Source organism: Nematostella vectensis, chromosome 13, assembly GCF_932526225.1.
Source record: "Nematostella vectensis chromosome 13, jaNemVect1.1, whole genome shotgun sequence".
In the NCBI taxonomy this organism is placed as follows: Eukaryota; Metazoa; Cnidaria; class Anthozoa; order Actiniaria; family Edwardsiidae; genus Nematostella; species Nematostella vectensis.
This window is the reverse complement of record NC_064046.1, coordinates 14,171,892-14,190,009: the sequence shown is the minus strand read 5'-3', so window position 1 is coordinate 14,190,009 and position 18,118 is coordinate 14,171,892. Positions and strand designations below refer to the sequence as shown.

Here is an 18,118-nt window from a genome sequence, read left to right as displayed (position 1 = left end):
TAGAGATGTAGTAACTTGGCTAAAGTCGAGTTAACATCCTTAAGTAGTTATTGATATATAAGTCCACAAAAGAATACTTACTATTTATGGTCCTCGCACTTGTCTAATTAACCTGTATCCGCAAGACGTCATCCCAGCTATCTCTAGCGGATACTTTATGTCCCCCTATAGAGATGTATTGTTTTCCTAAACACGAGTTAACATCCTTAAAGAATATCGATTTACCACTCCTTTGTTATTGTTTATAATTGAAAATACAGCGGTTAATCTGCAAGCAAAAATTTAAGTCTGATACGTTATTGACGATGTTTGATTTAAAATGTTTAGGTTACTCGCTTTGATTAGCCGATAGAAATGGATGCTTTGTGTGACTCGGCATTGAGCGGGAGCATAAAATGGCGGCGTGATTGGCCTTTTTTAAGCAGTTATTAATATCATTGAGTTCACATGAGGTGTCCACCAAAGCGTGCTCACGAATTAAGGTCAGGACCTCGCACTTCTCTGTGATAACCTTTTTCCGCAAGACGTCAACCGAGCTATGGATTGTATTGAGGTCATCCTGCATCGAGACACAGTCTTAGAGTCTTGTTGAAATTTCTAATCGATGTGGGTGGCCTATCTTAAAGGAGCTCCTGCGAGAAGAGTTGCAATCGTCGTTCAAGCACCGCTCGCAGATAAGCCATCAGAGACAGCAGCAAGAGTTGGAGGACCAACTGTTCCGGCGAGCTACCAACGCATCACAGGAGGTTGACCTCGACTCACAAAGGGTAGGGCAACCATACTTAGTACTTTGGCAAGGATAACTAATGCTATGGGTATAATACATTAATAAGCACATCACCGGAACTTGACCTCGACTCACAAAGGGTAGGACAACAATACTTGGTACTTTGGCAAGGATAACTATTTCTATGGGTATAGTACGTTAATAAGCAAATCACAGGAGGTTGACCTCAACTCACCAATGGTAGGACAACCATACTTGGTACTTTGGCAAGGATAACTATTGCTATGAGTATAGCTAGCGATTTAGTCCTCTATTGACCTAGATGGCATGGCCAATCTTTTACCTTATTTACTGGAATCTCTTTCAACTGAAATGAAAAAAGTGTTTGTTGTGACGATATCAGTGAAGGAATTCTTTATATAGTTTGACTAAAAAGAATTTGGCTGTTGTATGAGAGGTTCAGGGGTTTACTTTAGTTGTACAACTCTTTTGTTGAAGTAGTATAAATGGTACCGAATTAGCGTCACTTTCGGAGACCTGAATGGTGGGCCAAACAAAGCATGACCGCGCGCCAAGCATTATGTATGTAGTGATGCCATTTTAGACTCCAGGATTGAATATGGAAATAGTCACAGTTTATGCTACACTTGCTCGCCGTCGGTGTCTTTCATACAAGACCTCGGGCATAGCGTTTCAGTACCTTGGCGCTTAAACTCTTTTGAGTGACACTAAGTTTTTTTACGGTTCAGATTCTGCACGAGGATCTTGCCAAGGCACAGAGCAAAAAAGCTGAAGTAGATATAGAGGAAGAGGAGGGCATGCGATCAAGGCTGGAAAGTCTTCAACGAGAGATGGATCAAGTCAAGGTCAGTCAGAATCTAGTGCCAAGGTCACTGTCACGAAATGATTGTAGGTCAGTGTCACTCGCGAAATGATAAGGTCAATGTCACACTTAGTGCCAAGGCCGTTTTCACGAAATCATTGTACGTCAGTGTCACGTCATCAGTGCACAAGGTCACTGTCACGAAATGATTGTCAAGGTCACTGTCACGCAATCAGTGCACAAGGTCACTGTCAAGAATTGACTCTGAAGGGCACTATTATGCAATTCATGACAGGGTCACTGTCACGAGTCACGGCCAGTGTCACACAATCGGTGCCAAGATCACCGTCTCAATATGACTGTCAAATGTCATATTTTATGTCATGGTTTTACACAAAGGTTCTCAGGGTCACAGCATGTCATCAAAGGACTCTCGGTGTGGTTGTGTCTTCAAGGTGTCACGCCATGTCCTTTTGTCTCCCAGGTGTCACGCCATGTCCTTTTGTCTTCCAGGTGTCACGCCATGTCCTTTTGTCTTCCAGGTGTCACGCCATGTCCTCGAGAACAAGGAGAGAGAGCTGGAGCTACAGACGCTTGTCCGACAACTCGAAAATAAAGAGGTGAATATCACGAGTTATCAATAAAAACAAAGAGGTGAATATCATATCACGAGTTACCAATAAAAACAAAGAGGTGAATATCATATCACGAGTTATCAATAAAAACAAAGAGGTGAATATCACGAGTTATCAATAAAAACAAAGAGGTGTATATCACGAGTTATCAATAAAAACAAAGAGGTGAATATCACGAGTTATCAATAAAAACAAAAAGGTGAATATCACGAGTTATCAATACAATACGATACAAATTCAACATTTATTAAGAATATAGTTTTATTAAGAATTTATTAAGAATATGGTAATAAAATAGAGAACTAAATATGCATAACAATTAAGAAAATTCCAAGTGTCTTAATAAACGAGAAGTTTTCTAGTTCGACACAAGTCTTGTCTTGTGATTTATTTTTTAGTAGCAATGAAAAACAGACACACACGCATACGAAAAAGAGAGAAAAAAGAAAATCAAAAACGACTTATTCACAAGGACACTAGTACTTAACACCCAAGCAGTCTGAAGTGGATATCACAAGTTAATCTACGTTAGATATAAACAAAACACCCAAGAAGTTTAAATTCCTAAGTAGAATAATGAATAAGATTCGCCAAACACTGCGATTCACATCTCCGAATACCGGTCAAATACCCAAGATTGATGAAACAGGTAGTTTACTAATATTTGTTATCATATTAATGAAACAGGTAGTTTACTAATATTTGTTATCATATTAATCACTCTTTGCCCAATTCTTTGCCCTTTCATCGATTTTCCACAGAACGACGAGACTGCCGTCAAGCTATCCAGACTACGAGAGCAAAGGCTGCGCGCTGAACAAGATGATCGCAGGCGCATGGAGATGCTCAAACAACCACAAAATGTCGGGGACACGACGAGCAGTACTGGGGAGAGTTTTGGTAAGTCACGTGAACTGCGATAGCCTCTTCCCCAAAGCGAATAGAGAAGGACTGGGGGAGGGCAGTTTTGGTGAGTCACGTGAACTGCGATAGCCTCTTCCCCAAAGCAAATAGAGAAGGACTGGGGGATGGCAGTTTTGGTATGTCACGTGAACTGCGATAGCCTCTTCCCCAAAGCAAAACGAGTAGAACTGGGGGAGGGCAGTTTTGGTAAGTCACGTGAACTGCGAGAGCCTCTTCTCCAAAGCAAAACGAGTAGAACTGGGGGAGGGCAGTTTTGGTAAGTCACGTGAACTGCGATAGCCTCTTCCCCAAAGCAAATAGAGAAGGACTGGGGGAGGGCAGTTTTGGTATGTCACGTGAACTGCGATAGCCTCTTCCCCAAAGCAAAACGAGTAGAACTGGGGGAGGGCAGTTTTGGTAAGTCACGTGAACTGCGAGAGCCTCTTCTCCAAAGCAAAACGAGTAGAACTGGGGGAGGGCAGTTTTGGTAAGTCACGTGAACTGCGATAGCCTCTTCACAAAAGCAAAACGAGTCGGGCTGGGGGAGGGCAGTTTTGGTGAGTCACGTGAACTGTCACGCGAACTGCGATAGCCTCTTCCCCAAAGCAAAAAGAGTAGGACTAGGGGGAGGGGAGTTTTGGTGAGTCACGTGAACTGCGATAGCCTCTTCCCCAAAGCAAAAAGAGTAGGACTAGGGGGAGGGCAGTTTTGGTGAGTCACGTGAACTGCGATAGCCTCTTCCCCAAAGCAAAACGAGTAGGACTAGGGGGAGGGGAGTTTTGGTGAGTCACGTGAACTGCGATAGCCTCTTCCCCAAAGCAAATAGAGAAGGACTGGGGGAGGGCAGTTTTGGTGAGTCACGTGAACTGCGATAGCCTCTTCCCCAAAGCAAAACAGGGGAGAGTTCTAGTGAGTCACATAGCTCTACGTCCAATGTAGGAATTCAGGGATAACTATATTTTCGACATTGATGCGACTTTGTAAGCATTTAAAAGTATCATTAACACCAGCGGTCTGAGTTCGTCGAGATTTCTCGGAAAAATGAAGTTTGGGTGCCCTAGCTCAAAATTAAACTGGTAATAGGTATGGGTGACCATGATATCCTGTGAAAGTTTGAAGCAATTTGGATAAATATTTTTGGCGATAGAAGCCGAAAAGTAATTTTTCGTCTCCCGCACCCGGATTTGAGACAATTTCGTGGTTGTTAGAAAAAGACTAAAAACCGGTTCGCAACGCGTGATAAAACAACTGCAGCTTATATAAACCTAAAGTATAGATAATAAGGAACTCCCAGGCTGAAAGATAAGCTGTTCTGTCAGCACCTTATTATTTTACGCGATTTTATTTTATTTTATGTTTTTAGATGACTTTGAAAAGCCTTGAAATAATCGTGTAATATCGCCGATGAGATGTGGATTTGGCAAAAATGTTTGCATTCATCGAAAAGAGCATTATTTCTACTTTTGATATGTGAAATAAAATTTAGGGGCAAATAAAATCCGACTTTTTTACAAGCCGAAATATGACCCCCACTTGACCCTAATTATAAACAAATGCCGACACTCACTTTTTAATGCCTCGCTACCAAAAACTTATAAATAACGATTAAAACTCCCAAAAGAAAGGATGCAATATAATTCTTGAAAATACTGGTATTTGATCAAATATTCTTGTCTCTCTGATGTTTATATGCTTTTCAAGATCATATTTTCATAACATTTTAAAGTACAATCCCCATGCATGATAATTATTATCGGCACTAAAAACTTCCGATTCTTTATTCTTCCGCTTCATGAGCATCACAAAACTTTTTCCCACGAAAGTTATTCTTAAATCGTCCTATATTTATTTCTATCCATCCCTCGTTCTATAAGCATTATAATATTTTCTTTCGTTCCCTACTTTCGTGGACTAGAAACGCGTACCATCTTCTGCTGTCCTGTTATTATGCAAATTCGAGGAGTTAATTTATTCGACAAGCGTTCATACAAAGAAATCAAGAAAAAATAACAGTTGAAGCTTTTCTACTATTGTTTATGATATAACCAACCAATTTCCATTCCCCAGGTAAAGTGAGTTATAAAAAAGAAAGTAAGAAAAAATAACAGTTGATGCTTTTACTATTGTTTTCAATACTACCAAAAAATTCCATTCTTGTCGGGGAGCATATGTCCAAAAAAGCTCCCTAGGTAAATTTTGAGGTTACTTTTCTGTTTTCATTTTTTCGCGCGTTAACTTAGGGCCTAATCGCACTAGGAGGACAAAATTTGTCTGGCCGGGATAAACAGCCGTCCAAATTTTGTCCTAGCCAATCGATTGGTTTGTTAACCAGTAAAAAAATCGCTTTCACTCTTCACTTTACCGGCATACTACAAGCAAGACAACGCAGGATTCTATCATTGCGTGTAAGGTGCAGTAAACGCTTATTGCAAGCAGGTAATTACTCGCTATAAGCGCTTCTTTACTTTGACAAAGTCTCGGGCAGGAGATCGTAGGACCAGAGGACTGAGGAGGGGGGGAGGTGTGGCTTGCTCAACCATAGGTACCATTTGGAAAAAGAATAATATTTGAAAAGCCTTCAATAAGGGGGGGGGGGGGGGGGGCGTTTACCCGGTGTATTATAGCCACCATCTTGGATTTGAGCAAAAATGAAAAACGAGGGGAATGGGAGGGGAAGAGGAGAGAGAGCCTTCAAGCCGCATCCTGACCAATCGATTGAAGGGGAATGCATATCTTTGCCCGGGGGGGGGGGGGGGGGGGGGTACTCTCTAAAAATGTAGACGGGGGTAATCGTCATATCTTTTAGGGTATAAAATTTCTACCAACTGCCATCTCTTAGGGGGTGTTGGAGGATTTTTCAGATTTTGCTATCTCTTAGGGTGTAAAATTTGTCCAACTGCTATTCCTAAGTGGGTGTTAAACGTTTTTTTTTTTCCATTCTGTTATCTCTTAGGGTATAAACTTCGATTAATTGCTATTCCTAAGGGGGTGTTAAACGGGTTTTTTTTCGATTCTGCTATCCCTTAGGGGCAAAAATTCCTTCGACCTCACCCAATTTTCCATCTCTTAGAGGAAATAATTTCTGTTGACCACGCCTAAAGTGCCATCCCTAACGGGTTACAATCAATTTTGCCGACGATCACCCCCGTCTGTTTTTATCGGAGTCCCCCTTCCCGGCAAGCTTGGCTACCACCAAAAAGTAGTCGGGGTGAGGAGGGGGGCGTACCATTAATTGGGAATGAAGTGATAGAATCAACAAGCTGCATCTCTATACAGGGGAACGCCGATTAAATCAGCGAGTTCCTATTACCGGGCCAAGTACAGGTGTATTATTTCCGAAAATAACACAGGGTGCGGAGGCAGTAGAGGCTGCGGAGGAGGCAGCCGCCTACTTCCGTACGAGAGCTGCCATCCTAGATGAATGCCAACTAAATCACCCAATAGAAGCGAACGGCATCGACTTGTGCCACTTGTACTCCAGGTCCAGGCTCACCTTTCTTTCAGTGGCCACCCTTCCCACTATCTGCAAAGAGCTGGAGCTTCAAGTGCCCGGAGCAACCCGACGCAAAGCTTCTTTTGTAGCCACGCTCGTGGATGTTATTCGAAGATGTAGTTGCGCAAAATAAATCCACGATTTCTTGGGTCCCGATTATATTTTTTTCATGGTTACATGAAATAGATTTCTGAGTCGGTAATCCTGTGTTCTGTTGTGAAGACCAGAGTAAGTTTTTACACTTCAATACTCTCTTTTACTAAAAAGGAAAACAGCTTACGGCGAGAGGCCTCAATATCGCAAATGTCTCAGCGTTCTTGCATAATGTGTATTTTTATTTGATCAAATTTGTTGTTGAACAAAGGCTTTGAAAATAAGCAAATTTTGACAATTTGATCAAGCTTTTTGTTTAATTACAATTTAAAACTGTACAAAATTATGTCAGTATCGCTTGTTAATTAAATAAAAACATGCAAAACTCTCATTTTCTTCTTTTGGACGTTTTTATTTTTAATAAGTAATTATCAGAAAAGTCTTAGTGCAGTCATGGTGAGGTATTTTATGCTTGTCGCTTTGTTTGTAACGCTTTAATTACGTAAGCATGGCAGCAAACAAAATAGTATCACGCGAGCCTAAAAATCGAAATTTAATGCAATAAATGCTATGAAATTATTACCATTAAATTTTAGTATTGCCGACAGTATATTTCTTTTGATTTGAGCGCTCTTTCTTGTTTTTCTGGAGATTTGAAGGCGTTGTTTGAATGCGGAAAACCCGATACAGTAGTCGGCATTTGTTTATAATTAGGGTCAAGTGGGGGTCATATTTCGGCTTGTAAAAAAGTCGGATTTTATTTGCCCCTAAATTTTATTTCACATATCAAAAGTAGAAATGATGTTCTTTTCGATGAATGCAATCATTTTTGCCAAATCCACATCTCATCGGCGATATTACACGATCATTTCAAGGCTTTCAAAGTCATCTAAAAACAAAATAAAATAAAATCGCTTAAAATAATAAGGTGCTGACAGAACAGCTTATCTTTCAGCCTGGGAAATCCTTATTATTGAAGAAAATACTCCTCGATGTTCAATTGGTTTTATTGACAAAGATGAGGAAGTCCTATGGCAATACAATAAATCAAGGATTATAATAAAACTGAGGATTACAAATAACGGTAACTAGGATATAACAAATGAACGCGTAGGACTTACATGAAGAGTGTGTAACGCTGGCCGCTAGGGTCAGCGGTCTTACATAAGACCTAGGCCCTAGCGGCCAGCGTTACACACTCTTCATCCCCCCCAGTCCGTGAGTCTATACTAAGTCTAGAGTCTATACAAGGCTAGACGAACGGACTCCTGCTACTGTCCAATTCCCTGTCTCTGGTTCGTAGCGTTTTGGTCGTGTTCTCGCACGAGTTGGCCTTCTAGGTGAAAGGGTCTTCATCCAGAACCAGCAGGGCCCACACCCGAACAAATGGGACCGCTCAGGCATGGTAGTGGAGTCGCCAGGCCACGACCAATACAGGATAAAGGTGGATGGCTCAGGACGGTTGACCCTGCGTAATCGTCGGTTCCTTCGTGCATACACCCCGGCCACGCCCACCCCAGACCATCAGTATAGGACGCCACCACCTCCACCCAGATCTCCAGAGTGTCAACCCACACTTAACAGCTCACCGTCGCCTCCCACAGGCAGTGGACCATTGACGGGCAATCCTCACGTCACCACCCAACTCTCACACGGTAGACATCCCGTCATACCCACAGAGTGCAACCAGACAGTTCCACCCGCTGAACCCGTCGCTGAAACACCACCTACCACTCAAGCCAACAATGACCCTGTATCCTCTTGTATGCCTGACGCCTCATCTCAGGCCCCGCAGCCACTCCCTGAACCTAGAAGGCCAACTCGTGCGAGAACACGACCAAAACGCTACGAACCAGAGACAGGGAATTGGACAGTAGCAGGAGTCCGTTCGTCTAGCCTTGTATAGACTCTAAAGAGGAGTATAGACTCTAAAGAGGAGTATAGACTCTAAAGAGGAGTATAGACTCTAAAGAGGAGTATAGACTCTAAAGAGGAGTATTTTCTTCATGAGGAAGTCATTATCATGGTGATCGTCGAATGTTCGGTACCCAACTGTGACTTCAAAACACAGGATGTCTCTGATGCAATCGCCGTAGCGTTACTAAATAACCACGGCCTCGCACATCAAGCACTACCTCCCGCTCCTACTGCCCCACCGCCGGCCCGAGGCCCGAAACTCGACCGACCCAAAGTGGACATAGGGATCTCTATCGAGGAATGGAACTTATTCATGACTTCCTCATGAAGAAAATACTCCTCGATGTTCAATTGGTTTTATTGACAAAGATGAGGAAGTCCTATGGCAATACAATAAATCAAGGATTATAATAAAACTGAGGATTACAAATAACGGTAACTAGGATATAACAAATGAACGCGTAGGACTTACATGAATAATGTTCAAAACAAGATGGCCGGCTGCTCTCTTCTGAGCCGGTCAGCGGTCTTACATAAGACTTAGGCCCTAGCGGCCAGCGTTACACACTCTTCAATTATCTATTCTTTAGGTTTATATAAGCTTCAAATGTTTTATCACGCGTTGCGAACCGGTTTTTAGTCTTTTTCTAACAACCACGAAATTGTCTCAAATCCGGGTGCGGGAGACGAAAAATTACTTTTCGGCTCTTATCGCCAAAAATATTCATCCAAATTGCTTCAAACTTTCACAGTATACTGAGGTCAACCATACCTATTACCAGTTTAGTTTTGAGCTAGGGCGCCCAAACATCATTTTTCCGAGAAATCTCGACGAACTCAGACCGCTGGTCTTAAGTATTTAAAAGAAAATTCGTCTCGAATTCACAGACGTTAAACTCCCTTGTGTTTTTGCAGAGCGGTTACGGGATATTCGTAGATTTCTTCCAAGTCCCAGGCCCACTCTTTCTAATGTGACTAGCAGCACTGGGAACGAGACGGAGGATACCGATCCCGGTACACCTGACAACAAAGGTCTGAAGGAGTGGTCTGCGTAACTCTAGAAGGGCGTGAGAACCACGACATAGGAAGTGTGCGCGGTGTTAGGAGAGACATGGTTACCATGTCATAGGGGAGAGGGGTCGGTGTTAGGGGAGACAGATTAGGGTGAGCAGAAGGTGGAGAGGGATTGAACGTTAGCGCCACTAAAGGAGATGCATGAGAATCACGTCATAGGTGAGAGGGGCGATGTTAGGGGGGACATGGTTAGTGTGAGCAGGGGGGGTTAGGGGGGACATGGTTAGTGTGAGCGGGGGGGGTTAGGGGGGACATGGTTAGTGTGAGCAGGGGGGTTAGGGGGGACATGGTTAGTGTGAGCAGGGGGGGTTAGGGGGGACATGGTTAGTGTGAGCAGGGGGGGTTAGGAGGGACATGGTTAGTGTGAGCAGGGGGGGTTAGGGGGGACATGGTTAGTGTGAGCAGGGGGGTTAGGGGGGTCATGGTTAGTGTGAGCAGGGGGGTTAGGGGGGACATGGTTAGTGTGAGCAGAGGGGGTTAGGGGGACATGGTTAGTGTGAGCAGGGGGGTTAGGGGGACATGGTTAGTGTGGCAGGGGGGACATGGTTAGTGTGAGCAGGGGGAGGTTAGGGGGGACATAATTAGTGTGAGCAGGGGGGGTTAGGGGGGACATGGTTAGTGTGAGCAGGGGGGGCATGGTTAGTGTGAGCAGGGTGTTAGGGGGGACATGGTTAGTGTGAGCAGGGGGGGTTAGGGGGGACATGGTTAGTGTGAGCAGGGGGGTTAGGGGGGACATGGTTAGTGTGAGCATAAGGTGGAGGGATTGAAGGTCAGCGCCGATAATAGGAAGTGGGATACCCGGTGATAGGAAGACAAACCCGATGATGGGAAGACAACCCGATGATGGGAAGACAACCCGATGATGGGAAGACAACCCGATGATGGGAAGTGGGATACCCGATGATGGGAAGACAAACCCGATGATGGGAAGACAACCCGATGATGGGAAGACAACCCGATGATGGGAAGACAACCCGATGATGGGAAGACAACCCGATGATGGGAAGACAACCCGATGATGGGAAGACAGCCCGATGATGGGAAGACAACCCGATGATGGGAAGACAACCCGATGATGGGAAGACAACCCGATGATGGGAAGACAACCCGATGATGGGAAGACAACCCGATGATGGGAAGTGCAATACTCGATGATAGGAAGTGCGATACCCGATGATAGGAAGTGGGATACCCGATGACAGGAAGACAACCCGATGATAGGAAGTGGGATACTCGATGATAGGAAGACAACCCGATGATAGGAAGTGGGATACCCGATGATAGGAAGTGGGATACCCGATGATAGGAAGTGGGATACCCGATGATAGGAAGTGGGATACCCGATGATGGGAAGTGGGATACCCGATGATAGGAAGTGTGATATCCGATGATAGGAAGACAACCCGATGATGGGAAGACAACCCGATGATGGGAAGACAACCCGATGATAGGAAGACAACCCGATGATAGGAAGGCAACCCGATGATCGGAAGGCAACCCGATGATCGGAAGACAGCCCGATGATAGAAAACAACCCGATGATGGGAAGACAACACGATGATAGGAAGACAACCCGATGATAGGAAGACAACCCGATGATGAGAAGACAGCCCGATGATAGGAAGACAATCCAATGATAGGAAGGCAACCCGATGAGGGAAAGACAACCCGACGATGGGAAGTGGGATACCCAATGATAGGAAGACAACCCGATGATAGGAAGACAGCCCGATGATAGGAAGACAACCCGATGATGGGAAGACAACACGATAATAGGAAGACAACCCGATGATGGGAAGACAAACCCGATGATGAGAAGACAACCCGATGATGGGAAGACAACCCGATGATGGGAAGACAACCCGATGATAGGAAGACAACCCGATGATAGCAAGACAACCCGATGATGGGAAGACAACCCGATGATGGGAAGTGGGATACCCGATCATAGGAAGACAACCCGATGATAGGAAGTGGGATACCCGATGATAGGAAGTGGGATACCCAATGATAGGAAGTGGGATACCCGATGATAGGAAGACAACCCGATGATAGGAAGTGGGATACCCGATGATGGGAAGACAACCCGATGATAGGAAGTGGGATACCCGATGATATGAAGTGGGATACCCGATGATGGGAAGACAACCCGATGATGGGAAGACAACCCGATGATGGGAAGACAACCCGATGATAGGAAGACAACCCGATGATAGCAAGACAACCCGATGATGGGAAGACAACCCGATGATGGGAAGTGGGATACCCGATCATAGGAAGACAACCCGATGATAGGAAGTGGGATACCCGATGATAGGAAGTGGGATACCCAATGATAGGAAGTGGGATACCCGATGATAGGAAGACAACCCGATGATAGGAAGTGGGATACCCGATGATGGGAAGACAACCCGATGATAGGAAGTGGGATACCCGATGATGGGAAGTGGGATACCCGATGATGGGAAGACAACCCGATTATAGGAAGACAACCCGATGATAGGAAGTGGGATACCCGATGATAGGAAGTGGGATACCCAATAATAGGAAGTGGGATACCCGATGATAGGAAGACAACCCGATGATAGGAAGTGGGATACCCGATGATAGGAAGACAACCCGATGATAGGAAGTGGGATACCCGATGATAGGAAGTGGGATACCCAATAATAGGAAGTGGGATACCCGATGATAGGAAGACAACCCGATGATAGGAAGTGGGATACCCGATGATAGGAAGTGGGATACCCAATAATAGGAAGTGGGATACCCGATGATAGGAAGACAACCCGATGATAGGAAGTGGGATACCCAATGATAGGAAGACAACCCGATTATAGGAAGACAACCCGATGATAGGAAGTGGGATACCCGATGATAGGAAGTGGGATACCCAATAATAGGAAGTGGGATACCCGATGATAGGAAGACAACCCGATGATAGGAAGTGGGATACCCAATGATAGGAAGACAACCCGATTATAGGAAGACAACCCGATGATAGGAAGTGGGATACCCGATGACAGGAAGACAACCCGATGATAGGAAGTGGGATACCCGATGATAGGAAGACAACCCGATGATAGGAAGTGGGATACCCGATGATAGGAAGTGGGATACCCGATGATGGGAAGACAACCCGATGATAGGAAGTGGGATACCCGATGATAGGAAGTGGGATACCCGATGATGGGAAGACAACCCGATGATAGGAAGTGGGATACCCGATGATAGGAAGTGGGATACCCGATGATGGGAAGTGGGATACCCGATGATGGGAAGACAACCCGATGATAGGAAGACAACCCGATGATAGCAAGACAACCCGATGATGGGAAGACAACCCGATGATGGGAAGTGGGATACCCGATGATAGGAAGACAACCCGATGATAGGAAGTGGGATACCCGATGATAGGAAGTGGGATACCCAATGATAGGAAGTGGGATACCCGATGATAGGAAGACAACCCGATGATAGGAAGTGGGATACCCGATGATGGGAAGACAACCCGATGATAGGAAGTGGGATACCCGATGATAGGAAGTGGGATACCCAATGATAGGAAGTGGGATACCCGATGATAGGAAGACAACCCGATGATATGAAGTGGGATACCCGATGATGGGAAGTGGGATACCCAATGATAGGAAGTGGGATACCCGATGATAGGAAGACAACCCGATGATAGGAAGTGGGATACCCGATGATAGGAAGTGGGATACCCGATGATGGGAAGTGGGATACCCGATGATAGGAAGTGGGATACCCAATAACAGGAAGTGGGATACCCGATGATAGGAAGACAACCCGATGATAGGAAGTGGGATACCCGATGATAGGAAGTGGGATACCCAATAACAGGAAGTGGGATACCCGATGATAGGAAGACAACCCGATGATAGGAAGTGGGATACCCAATGATAGGAAGACAACCCGATTATAGGAAGACAACCCGATGATAGGAAGTGGGATACCCGATGATGGGAAGTGGGATACCCGATGACAGGAAGACAACCCGATGATAGGAAGTGGGATACCCGATGATAGGAAGACAACCCGATGATAGGAAGTGGGATACCCGATGATAGGAAGTGGGATACCCGATGACAGGAAGACAACCCGATGATAGGAAGTGGGATACCCGATGACAGGAAGACAACCCGATGATAGGAAGTGGGATACCCGATGATAGGAAGACAACCCGATGATAGGAAGTGGGATACCCGATGATAGGAAGACAACCCGATGATAGGAAGTGGGATACCCGATGATAGGAAGTGGGATACCCGATGATGGGAAGACAACCCGATGATAGGAAGTGGGATACCCGATGATGGGAAGTGGGATACTCGATGATAGGAAGTGGGATACCCGATGATAGGAAGACAACCCGATGATAGGAAGTGGGATACCCGATGATAGGAAGACAACCCGATGATAGGAAGTGGGATACCCGATGATAGGAAGACAACCCGATGATAGGAAGTGGGATACCCGATGATAGGAAGTGGGATACCCGATGATGGGAAGACAACCCGATGATAGGAAGTGGGATACCCGATGATAGGAAGACAACCCGATGATAGGAAGTGGGATACCCGATGATAGGAAGACAACCCGATGATAGGAAGTGGGATACCCGATGATAGGAAGTGGGATACCCGATGATGGGAAGTGGGATACCCGATGATAGGAAGTGGGATACCCGATGATGGGAAGTGGGATACCCGATGATGGGAAGACAACCCGATGATAGGAAGTGGGATACCCGATGATGGGAAGTGGGATACTCGATGATAGGAAGTGGGATACCCAATGATAGGAAGTGGGATACCCGATGATAGGAAGACAACCCGATGATGGGAAGTGGGATACCCGATGATAAGAAGACAACCCGATGATGGGAAGTGGGATACCCGATGATGGGAAGACAACCCGATGATGGGAAGTGGGATACCCGATGATGGGAAGACAACCCGATGATGGGAAGTGGGATACCCGATGATGGGAAGACAACCCGATGATAGGAAGTGGGATACCCGATGATGGGAAGACAACCCGATGATGGGAAGTGGGATACCCGATGATGGGAAGTGGGATACCCGATGATAGGAAGACAACCCGATGATGGGAAGTGGGATACCCGATGATGGGAAGACAACCCGATGATGGGAAGTGGGATACCCGATGATGGGAAGACAACCCGATGATGGGAAGTGGGATACCCGATGATAGGAAGTGGGATACCCGATGATAGGAAGTGGAATACCCGATGATGGGAAGACAACCCGATGATAGGAAGTGGGATACCCGATGATGGGAAGTGGGATACCCGATGATAGGAAGACAACCCGATGATGGGAAGTGGGATACCCGATGATGGGAAGACAACCCGATGATGGGAAGTGGGATACCCGATGATGGGAAGACAAACCCGATGATGGGAAGTGGGATACCCGATGATGGGAAGACAACCCGATGATAGGAAGTGGGATACCCGATTATAGGAAGTGGGATACCCGATGATGGGAAGACAACCCGATGATGGGAAGTGGGATACCCGATGATGGGAAGACAACCCGATGATGGGAAGTGGGATACCCGATGATGGGAAGACAACCCGATGATAGGAAGTGGGATACCCGATGATAGGAAGTGGGATACCCGATGATGGGAAGTGGCCCATTGAAGAAGGATAAGCATACAAAAATATTTCGAAGTGTGGAGGGGAGGGGGTATGATGGCGGCACGCGCGCACTTGTATACAGTCGACTGTATGGCCGCCGTACAATATAACAAAACTTGTTTTCTCTAGAGATTATCGAGGTCACATATATTCGAGGGTTCGAATTATCGGTTGTCTACTATTTGTGATATTTACACGAAGCCATGTTTTCTTCTAGAACCTTCGATCGAGCGGCAACGGGCAACTTTCGAAAAGCGCGAGCTGGAACTGATGAATGAAGTACGAGAGATCCGCAAGAGACTGGCCGCACGACGACGCAACCAGCGCGCTCCCGCCGACTACACGACCGCATCCGACTCCAACAATAACTCTTTTGGCACTTGAATTTGATTGCAGAGTAAACTGTAGTCTGCTTGTAGACGTTTACTCGTTGGTTCCAGCGGTTATTTCAGCGTTTAGGCCTGGCTAAACTAGGAGACATTTAGCCACCTCGAAAATCATTGTAGCGCGCCCAAAATCTTGTAGCAGCGTCAAGGGAATATTTTTGGTAGTGGCCAGTGAGCTAAACAAGGAAACATTTAGTAGACAAGTCGCACGCTACTTGTCGCACGCTACTTGTCGCACGCTACTTGTCGCGCGCTACTTGTCGCACGCTACTTGTCGCACGCTACTTGTCGCACGCTACTTGTCGCGCTCGACGCGTCGCGCTCTACTTGTCGCACGCTACTTGTCGCGCTCGACGCGTCGCTTAGCCGTAGTTTAGCCATCTTCATTTATTTGAACGAGCGAGGAGTTGCGACCACTTCAAGAAAAGATGGCTGCCGCGATTACCACATAAAATGAATAACAGCAACTGTTTCGTTGTATGAATGGATTCAAACCACAAATAGCTAGATTTGCAGATTTTTTTTAGAAGAGGATTCTAAAAGTGTATATACTGGATTAAACTGCAGGATTACTTTAGCTTCAAGATTAAATGACCGTTTAACGTCGTGTGAAAGAAAAGGTGTGGAATGATGCGGCTTCGATGACTATTGTGTTTTCAACATTGTTTTTAAAACGGAATGCGGGTCCAATGGTGCGGGTAACAAAAAAGTATATTATAATATTAATATTCTCTCCGGACTATAACATTGTTTCCTAAACCTGATGAGTTTCTACCTGCTTATCGGGGCTTGTCTGGATGTCATTTCCGGGTAATAGTCAAAAAAGGGGGGGGGATAGTCTGCTAAAAGAAATTACTAGGGGTGAGCCTTACACCGTAGATGTCCGGAGATATCGGGAACGCACCATCTGAACCGTAGCTCCGCATCAAGTTTGCTGAGACAGACAGAAACTTACATTGAAATGAATCTGTCTCACTAGTGTCACGCACGAACTAAAATACAAATACCTTTTTTTTTTTATAAGAACCTTAGAACGACGACGGCAGACAACAATGGGTTTGATTCAGAATTCAATAGCAGCACTAGTCGGCTCTCTGGAGATTCGGGATTCCCTTCCACAGGAATCCCGGAGAGCAGGCTATAGCAGCACGTGAAAATGCGTTCTGTCTGATACTTTTCAGCTGTTTTCCATAAAACCACGATGTGAAAACTCAAACTTTCATGGTCAATTGAGGACGCGGACGTTTGTAGTGTAAACTCCTATGACCACATTTCCTACTGTAGAAATAATGTGCTTAGTTTATTTTTATCTATCTCTGACTATAATATTTTGCTTATTCCATTGCAATTAAATTATTATTGATCGCCACGCCCGAACACATCTTTTTCGATCTCGTTGTCCTAGCCGTCGCCTTCGTCCTTGCTTAACGTCCCTATTTTTATGAATACGAGTGTTAAGAGGACAATAAAGAAAGCAATGAATTTAATCTGATAATTAGAAAGTAGCACGTGGGAATGTGTCATATCGGTTGCACGATCAAAAATTTGCGTTTCCTTTAATTATATATGCGGCATTATATATGCTGCCTTCCTTTCGACGAGATCAAGATTGATGCATCGAAAAGTACAAAACTGCTGTCTGAATTAGTTAAAATCCTGAGATGGGGGACCCCCTGACTTGACCCACGATGTACCGTGTTGTTTTTCTGTCATCACGTGGTCAATATGGTATCTTAAATAAAGAAATTTCTGTGTAACATGTCGCTTGTCAACAAACAAAATACCGTCTTTTGTGCGTCATTCGGCACACTTTAAAGGCTAAATAAATGAGAAAACAGCAACGCTGATATTGTTTTTTCTATTTCTAGTATTTGGAGTAATTTGAAATCGGCATATTTCAATACTGTCATATGATAACATTGGTCGCCAGTCAGTATAATTTACATCTTTTCACTGTACAATATCATATCACAAGAGCATAAGATAAGAGAGGGACACTTTGGTATTACCCGCGCGCCATGTCGATTCCGAATCTGGCTATTTTTAGTAACCACCACCCCACCACTGCGCGTGAGGATTTGCTCCTTTTATTTTGTCCTACTCCCCCGCGGGTTGCGTGTTGTTGTTTTGCCAACTCGATAGGAATGAAAAGAGATCATGTAAAATAACTCGGAAGAAGAAAACAAGTCTAACTTAAGTTACCAAGATTGGCAAATATACTCACAGAAAGCTAAATCCCTGAATAGCTTGACTGTTTTGTTTGTCTGAGCGGCGAAGTCAAGTGAAGAAAAAAGAAAAACCGACGAGCGATAAAATGGCTGTGATACCGCGTTTGATTCAAATCCCGACTCCAGCTTGTATAATAACAACATAATAAT

The 18,118-nt window shown here is 45.0% G+C and overlaps 1 protein-coding gene across 1 annotated transcript in view; it reads left to right on the top strand.

Annotated features, from left to right (window-relative positions):
* The window catches only part of LOC5506871 (TBC1 domain family member 31), a 34,278-nt gene extending 16,697 nt beyond the window's left edge, over nucleotides 1-17,581 (top strand). Inside the window, exons 20-25 of the mRNA XM_032375324.2 lie at nucleotides 627-767; nucleotides 1,477-1,593; nucleotides 2,093-2,170; nucleotides 2,947-3,085; nucleotides 9,507-9,623; nucleotides 15,572-17,581. Of these exons, the coding sequence (XP_032231215.2) occupies nucleotides 627-767; nucleotides 1,477-1,593; nucleotides 2,093-2,170; nucleotides 2,947-3,085; nucleotides 9,507-9,623; nucleotides 15,572-15,738 (759 nt within the window). The 3' untranslated portion in view covers nucleotides 15,739-17,581. The remainder of the gene's footprint in view (nucleotides 1-626; nucleotides 768-1,476; nucleotides 1,594-2,092; nucleotides 2,171-2,946; nucleotides 3,086-9,506; nucleotides 9,624-15,571) is intronic.
* The last annotated feature ends 537 nt before the right edge of the window (nucleotides 17,582-18,118 follow it).